The following is a 26,120-nucleotide window of genomic DNA, read 5'->3' as shown; positions in this document are numbered from 1 at the left end:
AATACACCATGTTTAAATGTTAGCAATTATGTCTCAGATCATGTTTTATCAGAAAAGATTGCGCTGAACTGCAGACTTTAATGAAACGCCAAGTAACATCATCTTCAAATGTTTTTATTTAATGTCCTGTGAAAGTAAACAAGGTTCCTGAAAAAAAACCATCCGATAATAAATGAGATATGCATTCCTTCATTGGATAAACATCCAGTCTCTAAAATAAAAAAACGAATATAACTTAACAAAATTCAGACTATTATTACAAGTTTCTGTTTGACAGTCTTTAACCATTTAAAGATGTTCTAAAGTGTGCACAAAATTTTTTGTCCTTTTGTCGGACACATTTTGTCTCGAGCAGATTGTGCAAGGGAACAAAAGTAAAAAACACGAGCATTTATTAAACTTAAGTTGATATCCTTCTTTTTGTACATTGCAAAGGCCAATTGAGATTTGAAGGGATCAAAGCAAGAAAACAAAAGGAAAATTCAAAAGCGCATCAGCTGTGACTGTACATTTTCCACATTTAATTGGGAAATAGCCCTAAAAAAGGACCACGCTCCTCGGTTGATCAGGAAAGCAGGAACATGTATGTATCCGTCTCAATCAGTGTTTCTGAATACTGATTTTTAAATTGTTTTCAGGCATCCGAGAGAGAGAAGGGTGCAGATCTGCAAACTGGGCAGTCGGATAAGAGCAGCTTGTTTGAATAAATCTCTTTGGCCTTTCTAACCATAAACGAGTGAAGATTTTTTAAACAAAAGACCAAACAGCATAAAGTATAAAAGTGTTTGTTCTGGCACAAACGGCACACTAATCAACACAAGAGTCAGTTTCTTCAAATTCATCTGTAAAACTAATATATAGATAGTGTGTGCATTGAAATCTTTCCATTCAGTCAATACAAGACTGAGTGAAACAACTTGGTTCAACCAAAAACATTAACTAAAACAGTTAAAACCGCAGGACAAACAAATGGAGGTTGAAAAAAATGGAACATTCACTGAATCAGCGATGTGGTAATACTGCAATGGTTTCTGAAACATGGAAGTATCTCTAGTACTTCTTGTAAACAGCAATTTACGAGTAATTCTAACCAGCTGAGAGAGAATGGGGTAAAACAATGCTCGGCAACTCATTTACTTTTTCCATTAAAGTACCTTGTTCTGTGTAGAATTGTGAGAAGGCACACGTATTATTTAGCACTGATAGTGAAGTCATAAATATCCCTTTGGGTCACAGTCCTCTTTGTCTCAAACAGATCCAGACGAAACCTTGAAGTCTCTTTTCTATCTTATACTCTCTCTCTCTGCTTGCTGTCTTGTAAGAAATGTGCACGTCTATAAACGTGTACACGAGTGAGAGAAGAAAACGGGTGGAGTGATCGATTGTGACGATGAAGGGGTCAACGGAGTTTTCTTTCTGCTGCAGATAGATTGTTGGCTGACTGAACTTATCTATCTGCTCATGGCTGTTGTTGGCAGGTGACAGTTGAAATGTACAATTTTAGAGACATAACATTGTTGTAGTCATGGCCACATGAGATATCAAGACAAAACATTCAGAGCCGGCCTCACGTTGGCATGTGTTTCTTTGTGAATTATGAGGGCGCTGGTTTTTGTAAGGTCATCAACAACACGCCCACCTTTTCTTGTTCTCTCTCTTGTCATTTCAATTGTTTTAAGACAGAGCGGACTTTAACTGTACAAACTCACCAATCTCTATCGAGAATACATGAAGGCACTTTGGTGCGATACAATACAAATTTCTGATTAATATCAAAATAAGTTAACATAGCAAAAAAGTGTCTCGTTCAGACATACAGACAATTCATCAACACTTATCAAAAATGTTTGTGCGACGCAAAAGGAACGCACAAACGAATGAACTAAACAAGTGCTGCATTTAAGGGCACTCGATCGTACTCGTAATAACAATAAAAAACTAACTGAAAACATTTTTGATCAGTACCACAAATTAATAAACAATATTCAAAATAACAAATAAATTCCAAAGGTAGAAGAGAGAGATCTTTGTGTGTTAGTATTTGTGCAGAAAAGGCACTTTAACAGTCTTGATTTCAGCTATGTGCGAAGATTTCTGAATGATGCAGCTGGTGGTCGCCGCGGTGACCGCGTCCTTGGGCTGCGCCAGGTTAGTGAGGGCCATGGCCGCGTTGATCTCCCTCCAGTACGTCTCGTCTTTTCTCTGTCCCTTCTCTTTCTGTGTACGGCTGCAAACAGACAAATGCATAAAAAAGTATATTATAACTATAATTAAAATATTAATATTAATGAAACATAATGATAGAGTAAATCTGACAAGCAACACTCTACGCATTACTCAAAAAAGTAATCTGACTACTTAACGTTTGCTATTGTGTTACTTAATTCTATGATGAATGATGTCAAATGTCATATGAAAGCAAGTTTAAGGGGTTTTGGAAAATCATTTTCTGGTGAAACAAACAAGATCCTTGCGCGTGCTTGCCAGCCGCAGTCATACGCACCTGTCACATTTATTTGATCCATGATCCACAGTCTCTGTAAATACAAGCACAGAACAAAGCCAGTGTCAATAACAGAACACTTTCACAATCTTAATACTGACAGATGTGACAGGCATGGAAATAGAGAGAGAGAGGGCGAGAAAGACAGTAAGTAAACATCCAAAAGAATTGTTTATGTGCACAGTAGGTCTGTGCTACCGAGTTTTTTTGTGTGTGTATATGGGGAGAAATGGTCCACTAACAGACAGGAAGAGAGAGAAGCTTCACGTTTCCATTTACGCTGAAAACGGTGGAATGTTTTTCATCCAGATGCTTGGCACAATGATAATATGTTATTTGTTGAATGCGGAGGTCAACTACACACATTAAAGACTAAGTACTTAATGGTAATGATTTCCTCTACCACACATGCATATCTACACACACACAGATGTACCTGTTTAATAACATAAAAACACCTAAATCTGAATTTTGAAGGACCGTCTCATTTTTAAATCTTTTACAGATGCTGAATCATTCCAAATCATTCTCAACAGTGTCGCTTGTCCAGTGAGTAAAGCCCTTCACGTCTTATTCTGGATGTCTCGGCTCTCCCCCTGAGGGTGGCCTCTCTCATGCATTTACCTCATCCCAACCCAAACCCTGCTGCTCCCATGCACCCATCGGATCCGGAACAGACATTGGAGCACCGCCCGGACACCTGCGGGGCCAAACAGCACCTAATCATCCGCAGTGGCTTGTCTGAGCCAGTGTTAAACTTGTTTTTCCTTAAAAACCGTTCACATGTGCGGCAAATGGCAATTGGGTGTTGAGGCGATGCAGCAGCGGGCCAGTACCGCCCCAGGCTTCCGTGAGTCTGATTAGGAAATATCCTGTTGTGCTCAGTGTGTTCGGTAATAGTTTTACATCGCTGAGAATGAGCACTAATCCGGAATTACAGTGACCCTCATCCGTACTCAATACTCACTGATCTGTTCTGGGTTCAGTGAGAAATGAAGTGTGTGATTGGGAGGAAGCATGTAGTTCATGTGAAGATTGAATGAACAGAGAGAGCATTGAAAAAGTTGGGGGTACAGGTGCCCTGAACACGTATAAGGGCTCTTTTGTGACTAGAGACTCAATGCAGGACAATGACACTTCAAGTTGAAGTTTAGCTTTAAAGCATTTAAATTCATATATTTTCGTTTGATATTAATCACAGAGCCCCTACAATACAGCTATGGTGCCCCTGTTTAAAATCTGTGTTAATGGAATAGTTCTTTCATCATTTACTTATCCTCAAGTTGTTTCACATCTGTATAAATTGTTATAGTTTTGTTGAACACAAAAAAGATATTTGGAAGAATTTTTGTAACTCAACATTTGTGGGGCACTATTGACTAACATGGTAGAAAACTACTACTATTGTAGACAATGGTGCCCCCGGAACTACTATAATGTCTTCTTTTGTGTTAAACAAAACAAATAAATTTTTATGTTTAAAACAACTTGAGGGAGAGTAATTTATGAGATAATTTTCTTTTTGGTGCGAACTATCCGTTTAATAATCATAATACTGTCCCTCATCAAGATATCTTGATATTTTTTGTAGTTAGTGTTTGATTTCAGTCAATATCAGTGTCTGTCCAAATCATCCCACAATACCGCAATATTAAGCAATATCTGTCCGTCCCCACCTCATATCTTTTCATATACAGGATATGGTTTTGTGGTTGTCAGTTCCCTGATAGATAAGCTGTTTCTCTCCGCAGTGTGTGATTTGCTGATCTCAGTACACTCAATACAAATGAAACATCTAGATCTGCTTTTTGTCAAAAGCATACAGTCCTTAGCCTCACATGCCATCAAACCTTGAAATTAATAAACTGGTGCTTTTCCAATAGTCCACGTTTCCAATTTTGCTCTTTCCACCTTCTCGTAAATGTCTCGTTGGGCCTCGGACATGTTAATTTATCAGCTGTATAATAATAAATACAAACAAAAAAGACTGCTTAGAAACTGCTACTGTAAAAAATGTAAGTTCACAGTCCAAGAAATACCATCTCCAGTGCCAAATATGAATTTAAATTGGACACTATTCAGATTGTGTGATTGAGCTACTATAATAAATGTTTTGGCTTGACATTATTACTGAAGTGATAGTAGCTCAATGTTTACATTCTTGGCAGATGCAGAACTGGTTTCTTATGACGACCACAACCCTAATAAACAAAGACAACAAAATCCCCCAGTTCCTCATTGCTAAATCATGATCTATAATCACTTATAATAATTTAAATAATGAATGAATCTCCTGATGGTTATAAAGAGAAATAGGAATGGAAAGAATTCCTGCAGGTCTCTGATATCTGGCATAAACTTGATCATTACTGTCAATGTCTCCTTTGACACAGAGGAGGTCTGGGTTGCCAGATCTGCAACACAGAACCAGGTCAATGGTGAAATCAAAACTACCCCAACAACCTCAGAACAAATCTCAAAATAGGCCACTCCTATACCTAAAATACATAATTTAAATCACACATTAGAAACAATTTCTTTAAAAAAATCAATGTATAGTTGTAATCAAAAAATATAGAGATTGTTTTTACAAATAATTTAGACCATACAAATGATCAAAATCATCTTACCTTAAAAATGACCACTATTATGTCCTTTCTAATCTTTGAAAAACAAAACAACCGATGTCAACATAAACAGGAAAAAGCTGTAGACCTGGCAACCCTGTAGATAATTCAGTATATCTATTTAGACTTCTCTAAGAGACTGCTGACCGAAATGTAAATCTATTAAGCTGTTCCTGTTATTATTTTATCCTAGTATGTTGTATCAACAGTTTTACTAAAATAAAACTTAGTTTTTGGGGAAAATTGATAATAATGGTCGTTTCTGAAAGTTGCCTGAAATCAACCAATCAGAATAGAGCTTACAAGTTTAAAAAGCACATTGCAGTTTTGGATGCAAAAAGCCTACAATGACTCCTGGGCGGTCAATGGGCGTGGCATCTGTGGCTAAAAGTGTCACTCGCAAAGCTCATGATAGTATGCTACAGTATTTGCACGTTTTATCAGGCGACACAGCTCTTGGATGCACACCGAGACTCTACCCCCCCTCCAATCCCTCAGGAACCCTCGCAGCTATAAATTGGATGCAGACCCACTACAATTTCCAAATGCGGCTGCCTAAAACATCTAAAACTCAGATTTTTAAAAACAATCGCTGTGCCAAAGAAATTATAAATCCTCTATAAATCTCCATGTGCTAGCGGTTACTATTTTTCTGAAGGATTTTTCTATATTTTTCGAAGCTCTGTGTTCTTTGCTACTGAACGTCTCTATTGGCTGTTAGCTGCGAGACTCGTGCGATGCTTCATAAAACCGCTGCGCTGCAGAGTAAAAGTAGTCCAATGGACTTCTGAAAAGGCCTCAGCGCACTTAGCAACACCACAGGAAATGTGGACTGAGAGAAGAAAGTGGTAAAAACAATAGAATATTTGTCTGTCGCCGCCAGGTACTGAGAGACGTCGAGCAGAGAGCACCTGCCTGGTTCAATAAGCTGCACGGCAGCTGCATGGTCAGCAACATCTCTGCTCATCGCTGCACAACTGCTTTCAATCAGCCAGACAAATAAACACGCACACGGTGCTACAAACAGACATAACATTACACACAAGCGCAGCAACCGCTGACGGATAATTGATCTGATGCACAAGGAATAAATAAATGCTTTGAGATACACATCCACACGCACAAATATTGCATGAACGAGATCTGCCAAGACACAAAAAGTCCAATGATCTCAGCATCTGCTCCTCTTTTAAGCAGAAATAACACAAGACTTTGTTCCCAACGCTTTTTAAAAGTTCATCCAGCCAGGACTTTCACCCTGAACTGGGGTCAGACTCAGTACCGTAATCAAGTGTATCTGCTGCAGAGATTACTCAGATAAAGAAAATGGCCTTCTCATTGTCTAACATGAAGAACACATTGATCTTTCTGTTCTCTGTTTGCTCCGTGAACAAAACAGGAATTTAGCTAAAAAAAATACTAGAGTACAAGGACAGCTATTGACTGGATCAACCTTTTAATCATTATTAAATATTTAAGATGAATTTTTTACATGCTGGATGTTTGCTTGTGAATACAGAATATAGTAGAAAACTCTACAGGCACTAGTGTGTTTCTTAGTTTAATGTAAACGTATGTTTTTACAAATTATTTTGGTAGCACTTTACAATAAGGTAGTATTTGTTATGTGAGGAATAATGCACAGGCATTATTATACATTATCCCGTTTATTACATGGCTACTTGCCACATGAGAAAAAAACAGGACATGAAATGTGAATTTGAAATCTTTTATTAGCTCGTTTTTACCGAATGCAGACCTTCCGCGAGGAAACACAGTTTCTGTTTTAAGCTAAGAAAGGATTTCTAAATGTCACGAACAGGCGATTTGGTTTAATCATTTGTAAATATAATGTCATGTAATTATGTCTTTAAATACATACATTTACATTTACATAACATTTATTTTGTCAAAAAGTTTTGGTTGTGGGTTTTGCAGATATTTAATTTTATATTTAATGTTTAAAGGTGTTTTAGGCCCCTTCAGAAAATTTGACATGCCCTGACATTTGAAATTTTATCAGTTTTTTATGAATTGAACCTTGCACTGTATTCAGCACAAACTGTGCTACAATAATATACAAGCAGCATGCATGCTTTTAGAAAATTGTTTTTCTGCAAGATTAGTAAAACATATTTTTAAAGTAATTAAATATGGTCAGAAAACACATATAATACATATATTCCCAATAATTATTTTATTGAAAATACAGTGTTTTTTAATTTCCTGTAAAGTGTCAGTCTTGGAGATACAAGGTTTTAGTCCGATGGCTTTGATAAGTGAAAGTAGACTCAGGCCAAAATGTCTGAAAATGTATCTCCTTGTGTCACAGAAAACCTGTGATTTACACACTGTTTGATCTGATATTTTGTAGTGTTTGTTTTGTTTAACGGATTATCTTCTCATCCAAATGTTTTGAGGCTCTGCCTCTCCATTTCTCTTCTAAGGAAACACCTGCCGACAGATCTGTTTCCGTGCAAACTCTCAATCACAACCGAGTCGGAATGGCATCATGGTTGGAATGCACTTCAGATGCATGTCAGAACTGGAAATATACCTCCATCCATCCGTTCATTCTTTCATTTGATCTTCCATCTATCAGCTGCATGACGAGAACTGACAAATGGAATCTGGGAAACATGTCATGCTTTTTTGGCTTTGGAGCTGCCATCCAGAAGAGAATGGAAAAGCCGTCAACTTTCATCCGCCGTAACGCGTTTGACTGAGTGTGACGCGCTGCTTCCAAGCTCTCGAGAAACAGCCAACCATGTAGAACAAAGAGAAGCTGTCGCGTTTAGGAGTCATTATTGTCACTTCGGCTTACAAGAATTAGTGAAGAGCAAAACATGCCAGTCAATAAATTTCTTACATTTAAAACACCAAAAATAACTGGAGAAAAGATTGTTGCAACAGCTCTGTCTGTTCCTCAAACCCATGACTGTATTCTCAGTCTGTTATTTCTGCTTTATTCAATATCACAGTCTTTCACAGAAACTGGATTCTACCCAAGCAGACGGACATCATTCGTTGGTCGCTGACTTTTTGCCTTAGAATACTAGATGTCATTCTTTAATAATGTCACTGCAGGTCTGTGAATGACGTTAAGATTTGGCACACGTCATCTCAAGAGTTGCCAGTGCTACCCTCACTAGCTCCAGTTCAACATCCTATAACGTCTCTCTCGCTTTTCAAAGTGTCTGTTTCTCTTGGTCACATAAATCCATCTCAAGCTCTCAGAGTTTGTCTTTTGGTTCGCTTCCAGTTTTCAGACTGTGATCATAATTTCGGTTCTGTTCCCCTCTTCATCTCTGACGTTCACAGTTTTTTAAACATAATATCTGGGTTCTTGTTTTCCCATCATCATTTCGGTCGAGGTTTCATTCATTTGAATGTCTTTAAAGATCAGACCCTCAGCCGCATTACTGACTTCATTCTTCCATCCTCTCCTCTCAATTCCGCTTTATCTGTAATCACTACGCTATAAATATCCACCATATCTTCTATTCCGGGGTCAGTGTGGTCGGAAGAGTCACGAGACCCAACGGACGAGTGAAGAATGAGATTTTGATTCGGCACATGTTTTCTGGTGTTCTTTCAAAGCAACACAAACTCCACTGAGTGAGTAGCACAGCAGCAGACTGCCTTCGAATCCCAGGACATTAATCTATGATGGATCAAATTGTGTTGTGGGTGTTGACATGTTCTGGGCTATGGATCTGACAGGTGGGCCGAAGGAGCTAACAGTGACAATATTGTATGGGGTAGACAGAGAAAGCAATAGTGCATGCGGGAGCTGCCAATACCGAGTGAATGGCCAATATGTTTATTAACTGCCCAAATACACACAGTTATTATCAAATATGGCTATAGAATACACAATGTAACAACTCTTTTTTTTAAAGTTGTGTTTCGCTTGAATTTATACTGTTGCTTTATGAAATTTAACATGCTGACTATGAAACTCACATTATTTTGTACCATCGACGGTAAAAAATATAAAATATTTTCACACATTTATATATTTTTGAGTTTATGTTTTTTTGTTAATTTGCAATATACTGATATATTTTAATGAATTACTGTATATAAGCTCAAGATTTACTTGAGCTAAATATACACTAAAATATTGATGCTACATAAAAATGTATATAACCACAATAATTCCCACCAGAGTTATATAGTTTATACTCTATAAAAAGGTTGGGCGAAACAAAAATTTGTTGTTCTGTGAAATTTGAGCGTTAAAAGGCTTGTTCACTTAAAAATGAAGATTCTGTCATTATTTACTCGCCCTCGGGATGTTACAAACCTCTATACATTTCTTTGTTCTGTTAAACACAAAGAAAACTATTTGGTAGAATGTATGTTATGTTCAGTTCTGTGACATCATCCACTTCCATAGTAGGAAAAAAATATTGTATCTTTTTTGTTCTATTGAACACAAAGTGAGATATTTTGAAGAATTTAGGAAAACAAACAGTTCTGGGGCACCTCTGACTACCATTTAATTTGTCCTACTATGATGGCAGTTAATGATCTCACAGAATATAAAATTGCTCACATTCTTCCAAATATCTTTCTCTGAGTTTATCAGAACAAAGTACTTTTTACAGGTATAAAATGACATGGAGGTAAGTAAATCTTGACAATATTTTTTTTGGATGAACTATCACTTTAAGGGCATAAAGCATAAATGTGAATTGACATTGATTTATGTGGGTCTGCACAGCAGATTATATTTTATGACACTGTGACCATATCCACAAGTGAGTTTGTACGAGCTACGTCTTTCTTTTAAATCTTGTATTTACTGTTCAAAGATTACACACAAAGCATTACAACACAGCCAAATAACAGAGCTGGACCGTTCAGAAATGAACCAGGGCTTGGGACAAAAATGTCTCCAAAAGTGATCAAGAGTACACTGCACAGATCCTCTTTAGTTTCTTTGTTATAATGCCAAGGGTGTCACAGCGAGGAGTCCAAATATTTGACCACAGAATAACGCAGAGGTCATCCATTGACTTCATGTTTTTGGCATGAAGCTGTTATTGGCAGGATGTGCCATTTGCTAATGGCTAGACGAAAGATTTAAATCTGTACCGTATCAGTACCGTATAGTCCCAAGAACAGACTTCAAACACGGTAGCTACTTGCCATAGCTCACCACTGAGGTATTACAGACCGGTATCAACGTATATTAGGACAAGAGACTTAGAGAAACAGCGCGTGATAGAGAGCGACTCATATTGAAAGCATTTTACTAAAGTGTTATCAGACTTAGATACGACCGCATCTAAAACGCATCATAAGCCTTTTTTCGACTGCAATAAAATTCAGTTTTGGCTAAGCTTTGGTGTCATTCCAAATGGAAAACGTCTTATGTGATTAAAAGCAAACAACTTGGTAATCATTGCAAATGATTTTGCCGTTTTTCTTAAAGCAGAATGGAAAATCTTGTTTTGATCTCTCGTTACGAGCGAGTGTGCGTTTGAGTGCGAGTTTATTCTGCCCAGAGATAAATACAGAAAAGCTTTAGACCGCGACCTTAGGGAAAGAACAGTGAGTGAAAAGTAAACAGCGTTTGTCAGGGGTTTGTAATCGTTTTCTGGTCTAAATAATAATTCTGGACTGGTCTTTAAATTCACTTCGGTGACGCTCACACGCACATCGGCTCTTTCTGTATCGCTCTCGCTCTTTCATTCACTGATTTGTATTTTCATCTCTTAATCTATCTTTATGAAAACTCCCTCTTTTTGTGTTCCCCCTTCAAACACAAATACACTTTCCAAGTAAGGCAAAAACATGCTGTAGACACATACGCACGAGCTTGGACTCACTTATGATCTGATTGTACTGTAGGAGTCTTTCAATTGGCCATTTAAAAGCCATTAGACTCATCTGAAACTATCATTTATTCACTTTTTTTCTGTTCTCCTGTCAGCTATTCACTCTTATATACAGCCTGTGTCTGTTTACACCTCAGCCCTCACGGTCACTACTGAAACAATTCACCTTACACACACACAGAATATTTGCAATTCGGAAATATGTGATGTACAGTTTATACACAGAAGTACCTTGAGTAGTGATGTATTTTTTACCTTGAACATTTTTTGTTGGCTGAGGAAAATGATGAAAGGTGGTCAAACAATGTATCTAAATGTGCATTTTATATATTTATATTCATGTATTCATAAAACAAAGCCTGAAAAACAATCTGAGGTATAAAGCTAGTTATTCTCTTAATATTGTATATGTACAGCATCAAATCAAACTGTATTTTTTTGTAGGTGACAACACGAGTCATGTATTTTCTCATCCCAGGTTACCTTGGCTTTAACTCTGCATTATTCACCTTTTTCCCTCTTTCACGATAGTTCAGCTTTCATCCCTTCATTTCCAGCTCATCCCTCATCTCCATCTCCTCCTCATCTCTCTGTTTTCCACCTTTCTCCTCTCAACATTCTCTCTTCTCTCCCTATGGTGATGGATGATGAGACCTCAACTTGACAGCAGCAGCCTGAGTCTTGGCCTCAGTCTCTTCTTTCTTTTGGATCGTTCAGTTACTCCTCCCTGCTTACTGAAGGATGGAGAGGGGAAATAGGGGCTGTTCCGAGTGGCCAGTCCTCGGAGGGAAATCTTGCTGTTTTTCAGCACATTTGTTTGCATGAAAAGTGTGTTATACGTCTACTAAAGTCATTTATTACAAGTCTCTCTGGAATACAGTTTGATGTCAATGGAGGCATTCTGTTGTCATTTATAATGACCCTAAAACTATATATGAAGGCTTTCTTTTCATGCAGCTCATCTTTTACTGGTGTAGTTTTATGTCCCGTGTGAGGAGTGAAATATTACTTAACTAATAACTATGACTCTCAGCCAAACATACTATACTTACAGTACAAATCTTTATTCACTAACCACACAGTCCAGGCACTTACACAACACCGATTTCAAATGTTTTATCCATTTATTTATACAACAGCATTTTGAAGGACTGAAAAAGCAAACTTTTAAAAAATAATTTGAAGTGCATGTTGTCAAACATTATATGCAATTGTGGAAACGATGACATCATACACATGCAAATTATGTGTATAGTCAATAGATAACTCGGAAGCACGTGCAGCACGATTAAATTAATATTCATATTTGATTGTATATTAATCGTTTCAATTAAATCAAAACTACTGAACATAACAATGTCATCTCTACGTAAAACTTTTCTAAACATGCAAAGGAAAATCTTTTCAGTTTTCGGTACATCGGTACCCTCAGTTTGTGAATGCTTGTTTCATTCCTTTATTATTTTTATACACGGACAGTCGTTTTGAACAAACAAAGTATTGAGAGACAGAAAAGGGAAAGACATTTTTTTTCTATAAATGTGAGATTTTCACAGCTGAGCTGTGTCAGACATTGTCCTGTTGCTCTGTGTGTTCAGTGAGCAATCAGCTACCGTAAATCAGGCAGTTCAGCGTGTACTCTTTAAATGACATATTCCTGCCAGGCATCTCCTATCAATTATACATCCCTCTACTGTAACTCCCTGTCAAACAACCCTAAAATTACATGTAAGTTAAAGTCTGTAGTGCTCAAAGAGAGAGACTTTCTTAAATTTTAATTGCGTTAATGTACTGTGTGTGGCGTTGGATATGTGCAAAAACAGCAATAAAAATCTACTGTATATGTTTCCAGCTGTATACACACAGGCCTGTCAATAAGATGAACACCACACAGACTGCACATTACTAAATGGCAAATATATGCACTCCTATTTGAGCTTGTTAAATAACCAATTGCATTGAGATTTGAATGAATCGCGTAGTTATGCAGTTTCAGTTAAGATATTCAATGTTTCTCTCACAATAACTTTTAAAGCATTTCCTCTTGGCGGCATAAGTCCAGAGATTCTGGAGGTCTAAAGTGACTGGCAGTGGCACCTATAGTCCCCCATGGCCTTGTCAAACGTCTCTGTTTTCATTTAACATATTTCTGACTCCTGTCTCCGTTTAATGTCCACCGACCTTGAATGAGAAAGTCTTTTCATGTCGTAAAACACAGGTGACACTCTCGGTTCTCTGAAGAACTGTGTCTCACAGCGCACGCCTGACACGCTCGAGCAAAGCCAGAGGACTGCTTGGAAAAAGAGAAGCGTACCAATTTTTTTGTCTTTGGCAAAATTTCGGGGCTGTTATTTTTACTCCGATCACAAACATATAAAGAATTTCTGCTTTTTATATTTCTGGGCAATGGAAGAAAATTCTTAACAATGGAAAAGTAACTTTCGAACTATAAAAGAGCGAGACTGCGTGAAGACAGCCGGAGTCATTTCACTACTGTGGCCCCGATCATCTCATTGAAAAGAAATCATTGTCCTCATTACAAAATAATACGCAGTAGATGTTAGTGGTCAAATCCAGCAGGAGGTAGTTTTCGAAAACCTCAAAATCAGATTTGAATATTACAATAATATGAAAGAAATGTGTGCCACATGTCATGTTTATCTTACTTATTTCATCTCACTGAAGTACAATGTTAGGGTTTTCGAATTGTTTAAAACATGTTAATGATAATTACTGTAATATTATGCTGAATCATTTATTAAATTAACTACAATACATATATATATATGAATAGTTTGCTTCCAAAGTGAGAAAATTCTTTACAAATGTTTTCATGTTTTTTTCTTGTGCAATATCAATCAAGCTGCAGTTGGTTTGTTTTTATTTAAGCTATAATAACTCTATTAATACTAGTAATATAATAAAACAGAAACATGATAACATAATAAAAAAAACTGATTTTTGGTCAGTATTGGAACCAGTTTGAATCAGTTTTGGAACCAAACTCTTCATATATGTGTGTATGTATATATATATATATATATAATTAATACATTAGATATAAATATATAATAAAGTAAATACTTTAATAGTCAAAAAAGGCTTAAAAAGTACTTCTGACAAACTGACATGCTTTTTAAGCCTTTTATGACTATTAAAGTATTTGGAAGGAGGTAGTTTTCAAACACCTCAAAATCTGATTTCGATATTACAATAATATGAAAGAAATGTGTGCCACATGTCATGTTTATCTTATTTATTATATATATAATACAGTAAATACTTTAATTAAAAAGGCTTAAAAAGCATGTCAGTCTGTCAGAAGTACATCTACAGTAGGGACTGTTTTCAGGGACACATTTGTTTTAATTGTTGGCACACAAACAAGGAATTTATTCTTGAGTTCACATATGGGTTAAAGATCATGATTAATTGCACAGATCTTATTATAATTATTATTTTAATAATTAATCACACTGTTAAAATACAGCCCTGTATTAATAAATACTCCTCTGAATGTCACATCCTTTCCAGCTTAATGCATCACAAAGAACCTGTACATCTTAAAAGCGATATAACAAATAACAGATAACCAGAGTAAACTGTCCAACAGCAGCAGTTTATATCCCACATGACCCATTTCTATGTGGCTCATGAGACTCCTCCACAACCAACCTCTGATGCAACCCGCGAAAATACACGTGAAGCAACATTGTTCTCCGAAATATTTTCCATCACGTTCTCAGTCCACTGTGAGTCCTTATCCGCTCTGACAGCGCTGCATAGTGATCTATATCATACAGGACAGACTTTAATTCACGGAGCGAGATTCCTGCCCTTAAATATCCTATTAAAGAGCTATTTGATATAAAAACCCTGGCATGTACCTTGGAATGTTTTTCTTGTTTTCAATGAAACTCCTATCAGGGTTACTACTGGATTTCATTCACGTTCTTTCTAACACAATAACTTCTTTAGTTTTCCATCAAAGGCTTAGCTGGCCTGAAGGTTGCCACGTCTGATCTTTGAGTAGCAATAGCACGTAGTGAAACCCTTTAGTTCCAATTTGCCAAGTTACATTTAACCGAAGGTCTCCGTGTTCTACAGTGACAACATGAATATGTTGTTTGAAGATACTACACTATAGTGGAACACAAAGTAGTTAAACAGACAGCTATAAACAAAAGAATACAACCACACATCTAAGATTTCAACCTCACGCCCTTATAAGCCGTAACTTGAGGAACGTCTGTATGAAAAAATTCTGGAACGCAATAACAAAGCAAATGGAAGAACCGTAGGAGGAAATGATGTAAACCCTTGAAGATACGCCATATCTTCACCAACGAATGAGTGACAAATTTAATATCAGTTTAATTCAATGTTTATTGTTGTATTTTGTTCTGATTGATCCCTTATTCTGTTGCGCAAATGTTGATCGCTGTGTGCGATATTGTGAGCCCTAACTGTGGAAAACCTTTCGTGTGGCATATACTCATGCACAAAATAACAAACAGACACTTCAACTACCTGACGTGCGCGTCAGAGTCCTCAGCCAGGAAATGGTATTTGCCATGGAAGCAGAGCAAAGCGAAGATAGTGTCTATTCAAACATAACAAAATCCACATAAATATTCATTAAGACTAGAACAGCGTTTTAAGAAGAACTGATTCAAGCGCAAACGCACACAAACAAACAACCGACCAAAACACCAGTCTCTTTCATTTACAGATAATGCAAGCCACGTTTGTCTGTAAGAAATGGCAAAATGAAATGAAAGGAGAAACAAAGTAAAACAGAGATTGTGCAGCGATATCCCCGAGGCTTAGATGTGAACAACAATATTTGAGTAAAGAAGTGAGGAGCAAACATTGTTATCAGTTATGAATTCTGTTAGAACAAAGACACAATGTTCTGACCTGAAGAGACCAGCTCTGAAGAAAAGAGAGAGTAGCACTTTACGGCCTCAGTCGACTGAACAACATCTCACATAAACATCTATACAAATGGCACACTTTGTCAAGCATTGCATTAGCAAAGATGTGTATTTGATCTTATACACAAATACTGATATGGAAGCTCTGTTTCTAGATAAGTGCCTTCTAAATGCATACATATAAATCATTTTCTGTCCGTCTGCCAATAAAAATGTAGTGCTTTCAGACGTATTTAACACATTTCATTCATCAGAACTGAATCAAAATCATTACAAAAAAACAAACTAAGTCTCTAGATTCTGTCTCGCTAGTCACTTCAGGCCACCCTGAGGTTTATCTGCATCTCTGACAGATGAAACATGTCTGTGTTTGAGATGAGCAATGTAGTTTGGGGTTAAATACATCTTATTCCTCAGGTTGACTCCGCCGAGACTGAGAGGGAGTTCAAACACCACAATAGTTTCGCAACGATACACACGCACGTGCCTGTTACACACCGTACACCACCCCTGATACAATACATACCTTCACACTTGCACAAATGACATAAGGGACACCAGTACATCACCATACGTGATATGCGAGAAAATAAAATATTTAATATGTGGGAGAGAGAGTAATTGTCCTAATAACTAAAGAGGGATTTATACGGTTTGATTCATATGCTGGAGACTAAACAAGGCCTATGTTAACCATTGTTCTGTGTCATTCAAGAACAAATTTGAACTCGCATAACCTTATACTTTTGATCAAAAGTGCACATTGTTTGAACTATTTAACTGCACTATATTTTACCCTAGCACTATTTTCATATTATTAAAAACATATTTCTGAATACGTACGTGCCAAGTTAAATGTAATGCTTTATGAAATGTTGTGTGTGTCACAGAGAAAACATACTCTTCTAGGTGCGAAACAAGGAGCCAACATCCTGGACACAAACACAGCTGATACTGGGCTCATGAAACAGCTTCAAGATGCCCATCGTCCACACCATATCAAAAGAGATAACACAACACGCACGCATGCACACACAAACACACACACACAAACACAAAAGAACTCTGGGAAAGAATGAAAAACTCACCAGTTCTGTAGATAAAATTAGCCTCCGCCTCTGATGATGACGGTGACAGCAGATCTTCATCATACTCATTAGAGCTAAAGGAGCCCGAGTGGTTCCTCCTCCTCCCGTCCATTACGCCGTTGGCCACCATCACGTGACGGAGCGAGTCGTTGAGGTAACGATGCAACAGGCTGCTCTTATATTTGGGCGGAGACACGTAATCGTCTGATAATGAGGCTTCCGCGGCTGCTCGAAGACCCACCCCCACAGCCCCGCCCTCCTTCTTGATGACGCTCTGGTACATGGGCTTGCTGAATTCTCCGTTCGGGGCGCGTGCTGCCGGGTCGCCATCTGGATGTGATGCAGAGCGGATGGTAAAATGTGTCAAAAAACATTTGAGTGCACATTAAAGATAGAGATCAGTTGAATAATAGTACTGAACTATAGGAGTCAATATTTTGATCTCCTGCCCTTCGCCCCTCACAGCAGGGAGAGACACGGTCATATTTTTCTGGAGCAGACTGAAAACTCTTGATTGGATTACAGGGATTGAAAACACAGGCCTCCCACCTGCGGCAAGTGAGAGTGTTGGATCAAATTTGGCGCTGACAGACTGATCACAGCTGCAGAGGACGGAGCAAAGCAGCTTTAAGATTTGAGCCTTGAATGACTTTGCTTGACATTTTGACAAATAAAACGTTTAATATAATAATAAAAGGTCTGTGGTAATTAAATGTGTCTATTCAAAACAAATAAATCAAGAATGTAGGAAAGCAATCTGCATACTTAAAGTAGTAGTTTACCCCAAACTGAAAACTCTGTCATCATTTACGTTCTTGACTTTTTTTTCTGCAGAACACAAACATTTTTGAAGAATGTTGGTACAAAAACCGCTGGTCCCCATTGACTTGCATTGGTTTTGTGTCCATAAAATAGAAGTAAATGCGGACCAACGATTTTTGGTTACCAACATTCTTCAAAATATCTTCTTTTGTGTTTTGCGGAGGAAAGAAACTCATACAGGTTTAAAATGCCAAGAAGGCGAGTAAACTATGACAAAAAACATTTTGGGAGGTAAAACATGAACATTTTAGTTCAAGATCTACAATAAGAAACATAAAACCAGTTTTTGTACTGTATTTTGTACTGTTTGGTCCTGTTTCACGGTGTGTGGATGTGTGAATGTTGACAACAGGAGTAGTGCTTGTAATGTTCACTGGTTATTTTTATCCATCTGGCTTTGTTTATGATGTAGCCTGTTTATTCACTGCTTATAATAAGAAACAATATTATCCTCGTTGTATGTAAAAATTGAAATTGTTGTTTTTTCTCTCGTTGTATTTTGTTTATCATTTGTTTATTTTCCTTCATTAAATTCTATCTGATCAAATCTATCTGATCACTGATCCTGCATTTGTGTTTTTGAATTCATAAATTCATTAGTGAGAGTTTAATCGCAAAATCAGCAATATTACATCAAATAAGAACAACCGCTTTGTCCACTCCATAAGTGAAAATGAAACTTTTTTTTAAGATCTCTTTAGAGCGTTCTTTTCGTACATTGCCCTGACGACCGTGCTATAATGTAGGAAACAAAAGTAAACACACTGCAGTTCACACGAACGCAATATTTCCTAGGATACGAGGTCAGGATTGTGCGAGTGAATGCCTCTTAAGTGAGCTGGGATTTCACAGCAATGCTCTATCTTGACTCAGAGGTGTGAAGAGTGTGTCTGAAGCTCAGATCTTCTGTGTGGCACATAATTACTGAGGCCAGACACGGGAATGACAGACCTGATGAAACGTCTGCGTAACAAAACTCTTCCCCTAAACAACTATGAGAACATACTTGTTATTTTTTGTGACTGAAATATAAGTATTACAGTTGATATGTATACCTGAAGTAGGAGACAACTTGTATGAAATGATAGGTAGTATAACAAAAGCACACTTTATTTGAGTGACTATAAACTATAATGATAACTATATACGCATCCACATCAACAGAAGATAGAGTTATTTCATCTGTAAATAAGACAATTGATAAAGTATTGTTTGAGCTTGCATGCTGCAGTTGCATATAGTTATAGTTCCCTTATTTACGCTATAGTTGTGTAGTCAAATCAGCTATCCTCTTCAATTTCTCATTATCTTTATATTGTTTGTCATCTGTACCATTTTAGAGGTGGCTGAATGGCAAACTACACCAAAACAATAAAATATCGACATTCTTTCGGTCAAAGATGTGGGTACTGGCATGTCAAAGTAAGACTTCTCGAAGAAACGTTTCCATGGGAAGTTTAGAGTTGACCAGGAGGTTATGGAGTTAGGGGTTAAAGGTTAACCTTGTCTATGTCGTTCAACAGTGTAAGACAAGTTATTTCTAGAATGAGACACATGTGAGAGGCGTTTTTTTCTTCTTTGTGTACGTGTCCTCTTCCAAAACTTACCTTACCTTATTTCGTTTCAATTGTTCATTAACACGCAACTAATTCATGTTGTTTTATAGTTTTTATAGTGAATAATGTCAGCAGGTTTGTATAAGGGTACGAAAGGAAGTTAGGGAGATCACTAACATAGAACTTGCCTGCATGTGTTTTGTGTACATGTTTGGAGATCACCGGTTAGCACAATGATATGATAAGTGTTCTTATAAATGTTTTACTGTCCCTGCAGATAGTTCGCTAGAATGTTTGTGTGTGTTTTAAGTGCACGTTTGTGAATTGTGGTTGAGTCTTGACGCCTCATTGGGGAGTGTTAATCACAGCATGGATGACTGTCTGTGAGTCTGTCTGGTGAAGTTAAACACAGGGGAGGATGTACACACGAGTATTACGCCCAACACACCCCCACCCTGATTTACAGCTCTGGAGTTATAAAAATGTTTAGAGTGTTGGACTTAATGCTTTGTAATAAAACATCCATGTCTAAGCACCCTGTCTCAGCTCCATGCGGAATAATATTAGACATTTATTTAATATTATATTATACAGCCACAAAAAAAAGGAGACCACCCCACATTTTCATTTAATCAGCATTTCAAGATATATTGTGGCTGTTGCAGTCCAGTGTCTCAAAAATTTGAGATTTTTGTACATTACCTAAATATTTGTCCAAATATTACTGTGTATATGAACCTGTATTCTTTGCAGTATTTGAGGTCTGCAAAATACAGAGCATCTTTTCTGTTACAGTCATTTATCCAGTTTCTCCAGTTTTCATTTTCTGCAAATAAATGCAAATAGAAACTATTTTTTTATATTTTGATTTGAAATTTGAGAGAAACATTGTAAGTAGTTCACAAAATTATACTGAATATTATAAAAATTATATATTGAATATAAATAAAAATTATATATTAAATGGTCCTTTTACCGAAGCACATACCTATAAATATCAAATTCAGATAAATTGAAAAGGGTCTTTGAAATGGTCTCTTAATTTTACAGTGCCTGTAGATTTAATATTCCTTAACGTACAAACAATTATGTTTAATTATTTTAGTAGACGTTTCACTTGCATAGAGTGTGTACTCACAGGGACAGTGTTTATTTAATATGTATTATATTTGTGCCATTCTTGTAAACAGATGTTTAACCTTTCATAACCACACAACAGACCTTGAAAAGGACGTGCCCTCAACTCCAGCATTGATAAATACAGCTTTTTGTTGATAAACACTGTTTTGTTTGTTTGAGGATCCCAACAAGGCCAAACTGGCTCAACCTATCGCGTGACTTTGGAGTTGAACCAATTTTTGTCTAAAAAAACTGTACTGCAGTTTCAGTTGTAGACTCTGCAGAAATCGCACACTTTACCTTTAAATGTTCACATTAGCCCCGCCCTCAGTCTTGAATGGCACTTCTGTGAATATTAGTGTTTATTTGACAGCCAAGTATGTGAGTCTTACCTTCGGAGCAAGAGTCGTCGCTACTGACGCTCAATCTTTCTGCATTGCCTTGGACATATTTGTTGTAGAGTTTGATTCTTAGAGCCCAACTTAAATCAGGCTGCCTGACGGTATTCTTCAGTCGTCGTCGAGCATTTGCAAACCAGTTTGATACCTGGAAAGAGGAAGAATGTTGGAATGGAAATTAGGAAATTTCAACATAAAAATACCAAAGGCAGCTGGAAACATACAGGTCATGTTTTTGTAACGTGTAGTAGTATCAGGCACTGGTGGTATCTACTGTACGTGAAACAAACCTGTTGTATCTTATTTTGTTTCATTGTTTCATTCATTTGTTTTTCTGTCTAAGAACGCCTGATATGAAGACAAAAACAAGCACACACATAGACACTTGTGCATGGACTAAATGACCAAGATATGGTATTATTTATCAGGACACTATGAAACCAGAGAAAAACTAGTAGGCTAATGTTTACCACACAAAGATATCCCTGTTGGGAACATTGTGAATGAAACATTGCATTAATGCTTTTCCAACTGAGACGGTGACGACTTGGTAGCTTATTCTGGCTTCTGCCACTCACACCTAATAATGTTCTTTTTCCTCTGCACAATGTCTGTGTTTTTGCAATAAAAACAATATTCAACCAAGTCTTCTCCATTTCACAGAAACCATTTGATGTTACAGTAGAAAAACGTTCATGCCTGATAGACTCCAAGCCACTTGTGACTGGCGCTGTTCTGTGCCATTCGTTTAAAGACATTAAGACCTGAACTTTCTGACGTCTGGTTTATATAAAGAATATAAAGTCCTCAAAAACCAACAACCATACTTTCCGTTGGAAGACGTTCAGTTGAAACATACACAATCTGATGGGACATTGAGATAATAGAGGATGTGTATGGTTATCATCTGCTGTTAGAGAATGTGTGTGGTTTAGAGTCTCAACAGCATTTCTGGTTATATAAGAAATAATAGTCAAGCAATGACAAGAATAATTACAGTAATTAAACTTCAGTACCAGGTATAGCTTGTAATATGTATGTGAGGCCTTTTTCTATATTGCAGTGCAGCCTGTTCACCATTTTAAATAAATAAATGGCTTCTTTTCATGAATATTAAAACCAGATTATGTTTTCTAGGGTCATCCAGAATAGCATCTTCAGGCTGGACCCATCCTTAACAAATTTAGAGAACATGTTTATGTTTTTGTGTATACAGAGACAGAGACTGTGACAGATATGTACACAGATACTGATACTTACACACAGACAGGAAGACATGCATACAAAGAGCTGAGGACAAGCCAGAAAGACAAGGAATTTAAATAAATTTTGCACCTTAAAAAAACCTGTCACTACCGAGTGTCAGGAATATGGATAAAAAGTATTTTAGCCTTATACCGCATGTGCTTTTGAACTGAACAACTGCATTTTTATGTATAAAGAAAAAGAATCGTCACTTCAGCATGATTTCTATACTTGAGGCTAGTAGAAGCAGATGCACAGCGTATGGAACAGCTGTGAAAAATAAACATGCTCACCTGCACAAGTGTCATTTGTGAGCCAAGTGCGAGAAGGATTTTCTCTGTTTTCGTGGGGTAAGGGTTGTCGCGGTGCTTGTATAGCCACTGTTTCAAGGGCCGCGCCATGTCCTGCAGAGCTTGCCGTTTGTGTCGTACTTTTCCAGAGCTCTGACGAGACCTGTGGAGAAACATACTGTAAGCCGACAAATAACATTTTCAAAGTAGGCTGGTCACAATTATAAAAGACTAGAATGGGCAGTCGTGTGGAGGACTGTTCCAAAATTCAACATTTCATGTGATTCATTTATTAAATATTTTCCAGAGGTCTTAAATTATATTTGAATTCTTTTGAGCGTCTGGTGTTGGTAAAATGGTCAGAAACGGACTCGTTGAGGAAGAAAAAACAATAACTGTTTGTTATTATTATTTATTAATATGTATTATTAATAGTATTCATAATTTTTATATTCTAATATCTGTTAGAGATGACTTGTAGCAAGAGCTTTCATTTCACCCCTTTTTATCTCCCTCTTCATCTCTAAGTTAAAAAAAATAATTGTCATTCTTTTTTTAAGGTTGAAATAAATAAAAAGAGTGTAAAACACTGCTAGTTGTGAAGGAAAGGTTTTTGCAATAGTTTTTACTGTCTTCTTCACTAAAATGAAGTATTTATGATTAACTCTCTTAATCAGGGATTTTCGATTCACACTTTTCCTTTTGCTTATCAATTATTTGCTTATTTGAATTTTCCAGACAATTGTAAACAAGGATTAATTAAACAAATAAAAAGTTGACATCCACAACCAACACAATTAATAAGCCATACTACATATTTCTGAATACTCCATTGTAGTAGTTGTAAACATCTGTAATCTCCTAAAGATGCTGAGAGGCTTAAACCCCCAAAACTACTAACATTCAGCTTTCCTCTCAACGCAAGTTAAAGCGCACATACAGAAGCTGGTTATTTAAACCTGTAGATGTCAGTATGGCGCTGTTATATCACCTTGTTATCTTCCAGAAATCTGACTGCACATTTAACATATTTTCTCCCGTCCGTCCGTAGTTCATGTTCAGCTAATATTTTCCTTGTAACCCAGATCTGTATTAACAGCCTTAAACGTTTTTTCTCCCTGTTCTCGATATCGGCGAAACACACCTCTGTATTTGTATTAATAATTTTCATTAGCACTGATATTCCCCTTGAGGAGACCCGGCTCAGCTGTAGTGTTATCCTAATGGCTCTCCTTACACGCGCAAACGGACCTTGGATAGGCGCGAGCCAGACGCGCCCGCAGCGGAGGATGTTTGTACAGGTTTCTAGCAGTTCACAAGACATCACTTTTACATTTGGTGTAGCTGTACATCGAAGTAAAATAAGGGACCACTGTGTCGTCTCTAAATAAAACGCATGTTAGGGGTAAACAGCTTGAGGCGATGAGGCGGTGCGCACTGAACGCGCTGGGATCGGATCTGGAGAGGAGGAGGGCAAAAAGGGGATGATCTTTTGCTTCCTCACTACAGAAAATATTCATGATTGACTGGACCACACATACAGTTGAAGGAAATGTTTATTTATAAGAAACAGACCTGGACGTGTTTTAAATGTGCTACCGAACACGAATGACCTGACGTACCCGAACCACAAGACTGTTAATTCAGCACCATCGACAGCGACTTAATTGAATTGTGAATATTAATTTCCTGCGAATCTCCTTTTAAAATCACAACGAAGGTTATCGTAGATCAGAAAAAAGCGAAGGGGTCGTAAATTAAAGGCACATGATTTCTAACCGCAAATGAGCGCCACTGTTGGAAAAAATGCCATCAACAGTTGGACAGTTTTCGTTGGCACTAAAACGATCAACTTGATGTTTATGTTTAAAAAATGTGATCTGTTCTGCTACAATGTTTGTTACATTAAATTGTTGAGTGCACGAACTATCAGCATTAAATGCACAATTCTGCCTTTTTCCAATTAATTATCTTGTCAAAATAATTATTCCATCCATAGAAACCATAGATGCGCAAATTTATCAAATGTGCCTCACATCCAAGCTGATTCATTTGAGATAAATAAAATTGTTCTAAGAAGCATGCAGTACATTTGTCAAAAGACACACTTCAGTTTCAGACATACCCAGGTCTTCTGTGTCGGATAGCTGAGCTGTCTTTGATGACTTGGCTGCTGGCGAGCAGGTCCGGATGCTGTCCATCGATCACTTCTAAATAATTTCTACTGCTTCTCTCGACCTCATTCGCCTTCTCCTCGAATAAAACCTGGCTGGTTAGCTTATTAAACACAATTGTGTTCATCTTTGGTTTATTAGTCCTTCTTTCCCCTGTGTCCACTGAAAGCGCCTTGGCCACAATATATGTCCTATTCAATGGAGCCGTTGCGCAGAGTTCTTGTCAAAATCCTGTGAAACAGAATAAGAGGAAATATTGTTGACTGTCACCCTCGAGTTATCCCAAACATACTCGTGGAAACCATAATTTTAGGGATCTACTCTGTACCTTATAATATACTGTGAATTGCGGCCAAACGCTACCTTGTAACTGTCAGAATGCGCACCAAAACAAAACAGAAACTCAGAGAGCGCGTGAGTGTGAAGTATGTCTGAGTAAGGATAGCTAACAGAATTAACTCGATTTAACTCTCACAACTTGTAAACTATTGTAAACTAAAGCTTATTATGTGGTCATACAAACCTGCATAAACTCAGAATGAGAATTATGAATGATACGTTCTTGACCCAATGCGTTTTATTATAGCGCGTATGACCCAACGTTAATGACACGCTAAGTGCTTAAAGACAAATCAAAGATGTGCAAAAATAATGCATTTGCACGAAAATAAGATTTGCTCCTATAATAATGCTTTATCACGCATTCTACTTAATGTAATTTCCACACTTAAATTAAAAACATTGTATTTATTATTTTTACATAACTTCCTCTCACATCTATATGAAAAGAAGTAAAAAGATATAAGAACATGGCTATAAAATCCACGTCATCCTTGAAACAGTGTAGAGTGGTGGGAAGAGCCTAAAAAATCTTAACTTTAAAAATCATCTCTTTCGTACAAGGTCTGAACTGCAATTCAACGACCCAGTGCAAAATACTTCATTGAAGGTGACACGGAACGATTGCATTAAGTGAAAACACGCAAAAGTTTACTGGCTTACTGAAAATAAGAGTGAAATGTAGGGTAATTGACTGTACCTCACAAGCTCCCCTTCTGCGTCTCTTCTGTAAAGTGTAATCCAGTTTCCAGTTTCCCATTCCCCTCTCACATGTTCCCTGCTCTAAGATCCTGTGCGCAAACCGCACGAACCGCTCTCGCCTCTGCGCTTTATTCAAGCGCGCCCGGGAACATGAATAAACGACTCGTCTCGTGTTTCCCAGCTAAGCCGCTCAGACGGCGAACATAACGTGATTGTTTTATGCCGGTTCCGGGGACCGGCAGGGGGAGGCTACCGGGAGACAGCCAGTGCAACAGTGTATTCCCTTGTGCGAGTCCACGTCTGGATCGCTTCCATCACCCTCCTGCACGAGAGTTGTATAGAGTTACTAATATCAGCCAGATCTGGTGGGATTGGACGCAGTTTATCAGAAGCAGCTTGACTGGACTGATGTGGAAAACACGACCTCCGATCTGAGCATCGTCAATTGAGATGTTCAAATAAAATTAATTA

General features: G+C 37.4%; 1 protein-coding gene across 1 annotated transcript; it reads right to left on the bottom strand.

The window, feature by feature from the left end:
• Window positions 1-98: 98 nt before the first annotated feature.
• On the bottom strand, window positions 99-25,786 carry mkxa (mohawk homeobox a). Its single transcript, XM_056772135.1, has 7 exons — window positions 25,648-25,786; window positions 24,560-24,839; window positions 22,438-22,597; window positions 20,894-21,047; window positions 17,005-17,334; window positions 2,504-2,537; window positions 99-2,227 (listed from the first exon to the last, which is right to left on the bottom strand). The coding sequence occupies exons 2-7, from the start codon at window positions 24,733-24,735 to the stop codon at window positions 2,035-2,037; spliced, it is 1,047 nt and encodes a 348-aa protein (XP_056628113.1). The 5' UTR covers window positions 24,736-24,839; window positions 25,648-25,786; the 3' UTR covers window positions 99-2,034.
• Between the last annotated feature and the right edge of the window lie 334 nt (window positions 25,787-26,120).

Source organism: Triplophysa dalaica, chromosome 17 (genome assembly GCF_015846415.1).
Source record: "Triplophysa dalaica isolate WHDGS20190420 chromosome 17, ASM1584641v1, whole genome shotgun sequence".
Lineage (NCBI taxonomy): Eukaryota > Metazoa > Chordata > Actinopteri > Cypriniformes > Nemacheilidae > Triplophysa > Triplophysa dalaica.
Note: the sequence above shows the minus strand (reverse complement) of the source record. Positions and strands in the feature narration are given on the sequence as shown.